We start from the raw sequence: 8,953 nt of genomic DNA on the forward strand, positions 1-8,953 counted from the left end.
TCGGGAGCCCGTGGATAGTGCGGGGCCGAGTGCTCCGGAAGCCCACCGCTGTCGCCCATGCCGGGGGCTGGCGGGGCAGAGCCCGGGCCCCGGCTTAGGCAGCCTCGTTGGAGGTCATTGTCTCCCGCCGACTCCCCCACCTCCTCCACGCCCTGCCCCCTGCGCTTCGGCCTCCCGGAGCCTGCCTGGAGCATGCCCGCCCCAGGCGCGGGATCGGGGACCCCCGCGAACCCCCAGCGTGGGCCCCTGTCGCCTGCCTCTCCCCGATCCCCGGGCCGCGCGACTTCAAACGCGGCTTCCTTGCCTCCCAGACCTGTCCCCGCCACTGAGCATGCCCAGTCCTGCCCGCCACCGCCACTGACGAGTTTCAACATGGGGAATGAAGTTCTTTTGGGTTTGCAAAGAGGAGATGGGCGGGTTGGGCTTTGTATGGCTGGGCGAGCCTAGAGTGAACTGGGCTAGGCAGACCCTAGAGATGCGAGTAGCTTCGGAAGGAATGTGGGAGGAAGGCAAATAGCTGCAGAGGTCGGGTTTGCTAATCTTGTCCCCAGGGGACTAGATACCTTTGCAAGGTCACCCACACTGCCCGCCAGCGCCCTCCCTTTCCCCCACTTTGTTAGTGTGTGTGTTTGGATAAGTGACCAAACTACTCAGAGAACGATTATTTATAGAAAGGTAGGCAGAGGGAGGAGAGTGAAATTTCTTGGCTGGCACACACACACAAATACCATGTGGTCTCCGGTTGTATTTTGCAGAGAAGAAACCTAGGAGTACAGTGTAAGGACAGTGAAGGACAAAAGTCTAGGCAGGACTCACCATGGCTAGAAGAGTCCAAGTAAAGGGACGCAATCTCAAGCTATAAAAAGTATTTTCCTCATTCAGAAAGAACTTAGAGGCAATGTCATGTTATTTATAGAGTAAGCATTGCCTGCTTTAAGAAGGGGAGGCACCATCATATAGTGATCAACACTATGAGGTTAGAAGTCAGCCCTGGGTTCAAATTCCAACTTAGCCATCTAGCAAATCAGAGACCTTCACGGCTCTAGTGAACAGGCCTTGCGATAAGAAACAGGACTGAGAATGCTCCATAAGCAGTGGACAGAACTCTGGAGGTGCGCTGGGAATCAAGTCGTAGACATGGGGATGTGGTACTGAAGTACAACTTTAAAACCACCATGAACAAAGCAGGAAGAGGGGAGAGCTAATGCTGAGAAGGCCTGGTCTTCTCATCAGAGCGAGAGGGAGGGAGGGAGAGAGAGAGAGAAAGAGGGAGAGAGAGAGAGAGGTGAGCAAGTACCCTCCCTGGGGTGGAGGAATGGCCACTCCACAGTCCTTTCTCTGGGGATTCTGGGCACTCATGCGCAAGGACCTGGCATGACTTTCAAGTGCCAGGGTCCAGGACTCCAACTGTGCAGGGGGCCATGTGGCATTCCTTAGCCTCTAGGGCACCTACTGGCTCCCCAATATCCATTTTTAAGGGCAAAGTTATGGGTAGAAAGCTCCTTGGCAAAGAAGTAATGCCCTGCTCATGAGAATCTGGATCCCATATGGCAACTACAGTCCAAGTTCTCAGTCCGTCAATCTGCAACACCCTGGGCGTGTATGTGAGGGCCTGAGATCCCATGGGCTGCATGACAGAAGGAAGGGGATGTGGCGTGAGCAGACCCTATCCAAGGGGCCCCTCTCTCCTCTTTCTGTCGCATACATGCACACGTTTTATCATGAATAAAGAAAAAAATTAAAATGAAGAGCAGGAGGTCTCAGGGGATCAGCAGGTGGTGTGGTGGTTAAAGCACTGGACTCCGACATGGCCGTGGTTTGAGTCCTGGACCTGGCAGTTTGCTTTCTCTTTTCCTCTCTGTCTCTGGTGAATGTACATATCCTATAGCAAACTTTTAAAAAATAGTAATCATAATAAATAAGAAAATTTAAAAATAAAAAAAAGAGTAGGGGTTTTAGATTCAGGATTAGCTCAATGATTTTGTTCAAGAGGGCATAACCATCTTTTGAGTTTTCTGGACTAGAGGGGCCTTAGTAATCAATTGCTATTCTGGTAGGGGACAATCATTAGGTTTCTGTCACCATTCAGTTTGGGGTCTAAGAGCTCCCACCTAGTAATTTGTCCTGCAAAACATCTTAATAATTTAATAAGGGGCCAGCAGTGTAGTGTTCACATCGCTGAAGTCCCACATGGTCAACTATGGTTTGAGTCCCAGACCTGGTGGCTTCAAAAGTCATGCTGGAAGCATGTGTGTGTGCCCAAGATCCTGGGATGAGAATGGAGGACAAGGGACTGCGGTAGGGCCATGCCTCCCTGGAGAGTGATTTCTCACTCTCTCTCTCACTGTCTCTGCCTGTCTCTCTCTGTCTGGTGAGTGCACACACCCTGACGCAAAAACCTCTTTTAAAAAAATAAAAGAATAGGGACCAGCAGCTGGTGTAATGGTTATATTGCTAGACTCTCACGCAGTCAACCGCAGTTTGAATCCTAGACCCAGCGGTTTAAAATTCACGCTGGGTGCATGTGTGTGCATGCCCAAAATCCTGAGAGGAGAACAGAGGACAAGGGACTGTGTCATGGTTATCCCCTCTGGGAGGTGATTTCTTGCTTTCTGTGTCTCTGTCCTTCTGTGAGTCCATGCATCCTATAGCAAAAATCTCCCTTAAAAAAAAAAATAAAAAGAATTTAAGTTAAAGTCTTATCTCTTCCTTCAAGTGGAAGCATTAGACGCTTATGTCCCTGATTTATGGCCAATGTTACTTTACCAAAAATATTCCCTGCAGCTAAAAATGCAGAGCAGTTGCTCTTTGAGAAGAACTGAGAGTTGTTCATTAGAATAACACAGATTAAATTATGTGCCATAGTGCCGGAGAAAAGGGGTGATGGGCCACATGGTAAATTCCTTACTGTTTGATTTGCTACCAGAGTCTGGAGTCTCAAGCATTAGTTGGGCCATTCAAATTTAAATGGACCTCATATTTCACACAACTTGGAAAGACTTTGAGTTCAGCTCTTAATATTTTCAGTTTGGGGACTATTCAATCTTTTTTTTGGTCAATGGAGGGGAAACTAAGAGCCCAGTCCTTTTAGCAGGCCCCTACTTAGTTTCAGCATGACAAATTTAGATGGTGAGAAATTTCCCAAAGTTATATAATCCCTGGAGGTCTCAGCTTTCATGCCTTAAAGGCTGCTGTGAGAAAATTTACTTAAAAGTACCTGGTATAATTCTGACGCAGTAAATGCTCAAAAGAGGCCGTTATTATCCTTATTACACTGTGATTATTAGCAGTTCACTGTTCCTTTCAAGTGAGGGGAACAAACCATGCTTGCAGCCATATTTACTGGGTGATTTATTGTGTATGATGTTCTCTATTGTTTGTGTTTAATCTATAGAGGAGCTGGGCTGACAGGTGCTGTTTGGCACTGGGTTACTGAGCCCCTGGACCACAGTACATTCAGTAGTGTATGGGGCTGGCACTTTGAAATGGCAGTTTCTTCTAGCAAAGTCTTACCTAAAAATAGAGCTTTAGAACCATAGGAGTCACTTAAAGCTCTGATCTATTCACTAGTTTTATTAAGATGAAGAAACTGGGACCAGTCCTGGAGCCAAGTGGTTAAGGCAGCTGGAACCCACACGGCTGACCACTGTTTGAATCTCTGCCTCAGGAGGATTGAAAAGCATGCTGGGCATATGTGCATGTGTGTCCAAAATCCTGATGTGTTAGAGAAATGGAGAAAGGATTGCTGCATGACCGTGCCCCACTGGGAAGTGATGTCTCTGTCTCTCTTTGGCAAATGCATATACTCTCTGGTAATTAAAAAAAAAAAGTTTAAGATAAAGAAACTGAGCCATTATAAGATGGCTCATGTTAAAAGCAAAGCAAAAACTGGACCCTAAATCTCAACTCTCTCTGCCTCCCTGACTTTATCATACTATTTGAAAAGAAAAAGATCTAGATGATCTGGCTTGTAGGAGCAAAGGAAATCTCCCTCTTCCTCTTAAAGGTTCTGCTGAAATTAACTGAGAGGAGACAGATTAATAAGGGACAGTGGGGCCACCTCTGCAACCTGTTGGCTAAGGCAGCCAGATCCCATGCAGCCAACTGTGTGATTTGAGCCCTGGACTCAGTGGCTTGAGAAACATGCAGGGTGAATATACATGTGTGCTCAAAACCCCCAAAGGAGAGGAAAGCATTGCTATGTGACCATTCCTCATAGGGGGTGCTTTCTCCTCCTCCTGGCTCTCTGGCAAATTCTCCCACCCTCAATACTCCCCCTGCCCAAGGAAGAGAAAAGGCATACAGATTTACTTTAATGTATGTGAATATCGGGATGAGCCAGATGACTATGGCATAAATGCCCACTCATAGGAGAGAGGAAAATGAAGACGGGAGGGAAATACATGGGCTCAATGATCAGACAATGGTTAGTAAACGATTCTCTTCCGAAGCCGAATAAGACCCAGGAGTTCCACTAGGAATAATGCACTGACCAGTGTCTTAACGTTGGGCCCATTTCTCCCCCTAAAAATCACTTACTCTAAAATTGCATGTATCTCCCAATTTCTTTCCTCCTATGAAAAGGTATTTAAGCCTCAACCATCTGGTTTCTCCTTAAGTTCATATTTTACATAGTTCTGGGGCACACATGTGCATGTTAATAAACTTTCTATGCCTTTTCTCTTATTAATCTTCCTATTGTCTGCTGATCTTCAGTAAATCTGCACAGGGGAAGGGAAAATTCCTCCACCTATGCAGTGCCCAGCATGTCATTAAGTACTATGTAGAAATTAGATATCATTATTGGATTGACTGTCTCCACCTAAGGAAGTTCCATTAGGGTGATGACTCTGATTCATCACTCTCTTCCTAGGAAGTTCGCAGTAATTACTTGTGACTGAATAAATGACTAGTGATATTTCACCCAGGGCCCCTCTCACTTTCTACAGTAAATTTGTTAAGAAACAAAGAAACAAACAAACAACGACAAACAAATAATTCTTAGATATCCAAATGCATTGTTCTCAAATATCTCACATAATTGAGCTGAGTAGAATAGGGTGCAACTTACATCAGAGATGCAAATAAAACTAACATTGCAATGCCTCCAAGGACATAGTCTCTCCAGCTCCATTCTCAGGCCTGGTAAGGAAGGCCTGAGCCAGGTGGCTCAGACCCAGGTAGGGCAGAAGTACTGCTTCTGGGGACAGAACGTCCTCCACCTGCTTCCTTTCTCCTACCCTTGTTAGGCTGTTGTCCTGGATCAGTTACACCGCGTGTGTGGCAGGAAAGCAGCCAGGTGGCCTCTCACAGGTTTATTCAGGGGGGCGTGTAGGAGGTGTAACATTGAGGCGTGAGTTATTTTGTGCTCCAGAAGGCGCATGGAAGAAATATTGTTTGGGAGAGAGTGAGGGAGGAGAGAACCCATAAGCCGATCTCTCCCTTCGTTCCTCATTTATTTATTTGTCAGTCATGTATTAAGTGTGTACTCTTGTAGGAACTAAAACTGGTGATGGGGATACAAAGACAAAATAGATGCCTTTACTGCCCTCAAGGGAGTTACAATTCAGTACAGAGACAGAAAAGTCATCAGTTTCCCAACAGCAGTGTTACATAATAACCTAGCTAGTTTTCCCCCAGGTTAACTTTGTATTGAAAAAAACAACAAACACACAGAAAAGTGTACAAAGCCTATTAAAGTTCAGTGAATTTTGCACACATGAACAACCAGTACCCGATTAAGAAACAGAACACTGGGTATTTGATAGTTCAGTGGTTAAAGGTTGTGCCCTGGGAGTTACTTGGCTGACAGCAGTCTGAGTCCCAGCCCCTGCAACTTGAGAAACATTCTGGGTGTGTATGCACGTGTGGCTAAAATCCTGACAGGATAGAGAAATGGAAGGAAAAAGATTGTGGCATGACTGGGAGTCAGTTGATGGATGCTTTCTTACTCTTTGAGCACATTTGCACTCTGGCCAAAAATAAATAAATAAATAAATGAATAATAATAAAGAGAGAACGAGAGAGAGAAAAACCAGTAAATTAAGACACTTTGGGGGCCAGTAGATCGTGTAATGGTTATATTGCTGGACTCCTATGCAATTGACCATGGTTTGAGTCCCAGACCTGGTGGCTTAAAAGTCACACTGAGCATGTGTGTGGTATGCTCAAAATCTGGAGAGGAGAACGGAGGAGAAAGGACTGAAGCATGACCATCCCTGCTGCAGGGGTGATTTCTTGTTTTCTGTCTCTCTGTCTCTCCGGTGAGTGTACGTGCCCTATAGCAAAAATCTCTCTCAAAAGAAAAAAAAGGCATTTTGAAAGCAGAGATGCAGAGATCCATGGATTAGCTAATGATGATGATAATGAAAAAAGTTTTTAAGAAAAAAAAAACCGATATCTACCTATTTATTTATTTATTCTTTTTTTGAGAGGTTTTTGCCATAGGGCACATGCGCTCACCAGAAAGATAGAGAGAGACAGAGAGACAGAAAGTGAGAAATCACCCCCCAGGGAGGATGGCCACACTGCAATCCCTTCTCCTCCATTCTCCTTTTGGGATCTTGGGCACACATGAACACACGCCCAGCGTGAGTTTAAGCCACAAGGTCTGGGACTCGAACCGCAGTTGACTACATAAGAATTCAGCGACATAGCCATTATGCTAACTGCTGGTACCCCTATTTATTTATTTTACAGAGATTTTTGCTATAGGGGCAGAGAGAGAGAAAGTGAGAAATCACCGCATATGGCCACATCCTAGTTCCTCTCCTTCATTCTCATCTCAAAACTCTGGGCATGAACACATATGCACCTGGCATGAGTTTCAGATTGCCAGATCTGGGACTTGAATTATAGTTAGCAATGTGTGAGTCCAGTGTCCTAACCACCACTCCACCTGCTGGCCCTCAGAAACAACTTTTTAAAACTCAAGGGATTATGGGGTAGCTGAAAGGTGGGGCAGTTGTAAAATGCAAAGCCCTGTGAGGCTAATGTGCATGGGAGGGTTCCTCGTTTGCATCCAGAGACTTCCCTGAGTATGCTGAGCACATGTGCGTCCATGATCCAGGGCTGTCTGAAGCTTGGGGTGAATCATGGCAGGAAGACTCTCATGTCATTCTCTCTATATGTGTCTCTCTTGTCCATGGAAGAAAAATAAATAAAACTTTAAAAATGGATCAAACAAAACCTCTTAGGATTATGATGCAGATGATTGTTTCTTAAAGAAATAATAAGTGAGGCAAAAAATGTCATCTATGCTGTGGGAGAGAACTCCAGAGGACCCAGAGAATGTGCAGTGATGGGGTAAGGGAGGCAGGTAAAAGGGAGGTGGTACTGAGGTGGAAGTTAAAGCAGGCTTCAGGGACTAAATGACCCTCAGTCTGAATCTTGTATAATAATGGGCTTCTGATATATAGCAAGGGAAGATTTAAGAAAATCCTTTCATAACTGTAGGAGCCAAGACTGTGGGTAAATTTGAAACAACCTATCATGTTTGGGAAACTTCCAGGAATTCAGTAAGGTTGAAAATTAGCCTTTGAAGGGAGAAGGTAAGTGACAGTGAGTGAAAAGGTTAGAGGAGTCCAAATCTCAGTTGCCTTTCTACACCACAAGAAATGCTTTTAACTGAGGGTCAAGAGAATCCATTAAAGAGTTGCAGGCAGCAAAAATACTACTAGATTTGCATTCTGGAGTATACTCTGCAGCAACCTGGAGAAAGATTGATGGAAGCCATCCCTAGTCAGGGAGACCAGTAGAAGACTACTAAAAAAGACCAGCTAATAGGTAAAAGGGGACTAAATGAAAGACATGGCAGTAAGAGTGAGAGAATAAGGTGGATTCAAGAATTACTTAAAGGCAGAATTTATAGGACCAGGAGGCCAGTTAGAAGGTGAGGAAGCATTTGGGCTAGGACGATTTCTGTTTCCAGTTTGGACAACGGAAGATGTAGTGGCTTCAACATGCAAAATAAAGAGTACAGAAAAGGGGCAAGACATTCTATTCTCTCTGGGTCTTACACTCTACAAAGGATGATCCTTTAAAAATATACAGTGGGCATGGAACCAGCAGTTAAGTCTGTGAAGAGGAAACCAGATCTCACATGGCTAACTAGGCAGGATTCTGGTTCCATCTTAAAAAAAAAACACAGGTACATGAATGTGCCCAGGATCCCAACACAATGGAGAAAAAAGGATGGTGGCATGACCAGACCCTTATCTCTTGTCTCATATTCTCTGGCATAAAAAGAGAGAGATTTGATCATGATGTTCTCATACCTAATTCCTTCAGGGATGCCCCACAATTCATAATGCATTTAAACCCTTTAGCTTGGGTCCCTCAGCTTTCCTGCCTTTCTCAGCTTTATCTCCTGCTGCTCCCGTTCACATTCTATGCTCCTACACACATTGTGACCACAGAAGTGCTGGGTGATTAACACTCACTTATCGCTCAAAGACCCAACCTAAGTACTCATGGGAAGGCCTTCTCTGAGAAGACCCCTATCCTATTCTGAGCTACCTCATCCCCAGCTTGGTTTGGGTGCTCCTCAGATATAAGCCAATTTGTCTATTTCAGTCAAATTCAACACTTACTATATTTCATTATGATTTTTGGAGGGAAACTGGAGTTCCAGCATCAGGGGCTTAAAAATCACACTAGCTTTCTGCATGTATGCATCTAAAATCCTAACAGAATGGAGAGAAGGAGGAAAAGGAATTGCAGTGTGACCACATGCCATGGGGGATACTTTTTCTCATTTTCTCTCTCTCTCTCTCTCTCTGACTCTCTCTAGTGAGTGAATGTACCCTCTGGTAATTTAAAATAAATAAAAAATAAAAAGTTTGGATTAGAAAGCAAGCAGGCTAAATTTATACATTTATGTTATCTGCCAAGTCCTTGGAGCACTTCTGATAGCTCTCAGCCTTCTCAATCAGAAGTATACAAACTCATTTTT

At 44.7% G+C, this 8,953-nt stretch overlaps 1 protein-coding gene across 1 annotated transcript in view; it reads right to left on the reverse strand.

The window, feature by feature from the left end:
• The window catches only part of PANK1 (pantothenate kinase 1), a gene marked incomplete in the record, with an annotated part of 78,613 nt that extends 78,497 nt beyond the window's left edge, over positions 1-116 (reverse strand). Inside the window, 1 exon segment of the mRNA XM_027771493.1 lies at positions 1-116. Within this exon segment, the coding sequence (XP_027627294.1) occupies positions 1-59 (59 nt within the window).
• Positions 117-8,953: the final 8,837 nt, after the last annotated feature.

Source organism: Tupaia chinensis, unplaced genomic scaffold (genome assembly GCF_000334495.1).
Source record: "Tupaia chinensis unplaced genomic scaffold, TupChi_1.0 Scaffold000217_1, whole genome shotgun sequence".
Lineage (NCBI taxonomy): Eukaryota > Metazoa > Chordata > Mammalia > Scandentia > Tupaiidae > Tupaia > Tupaia belangeri.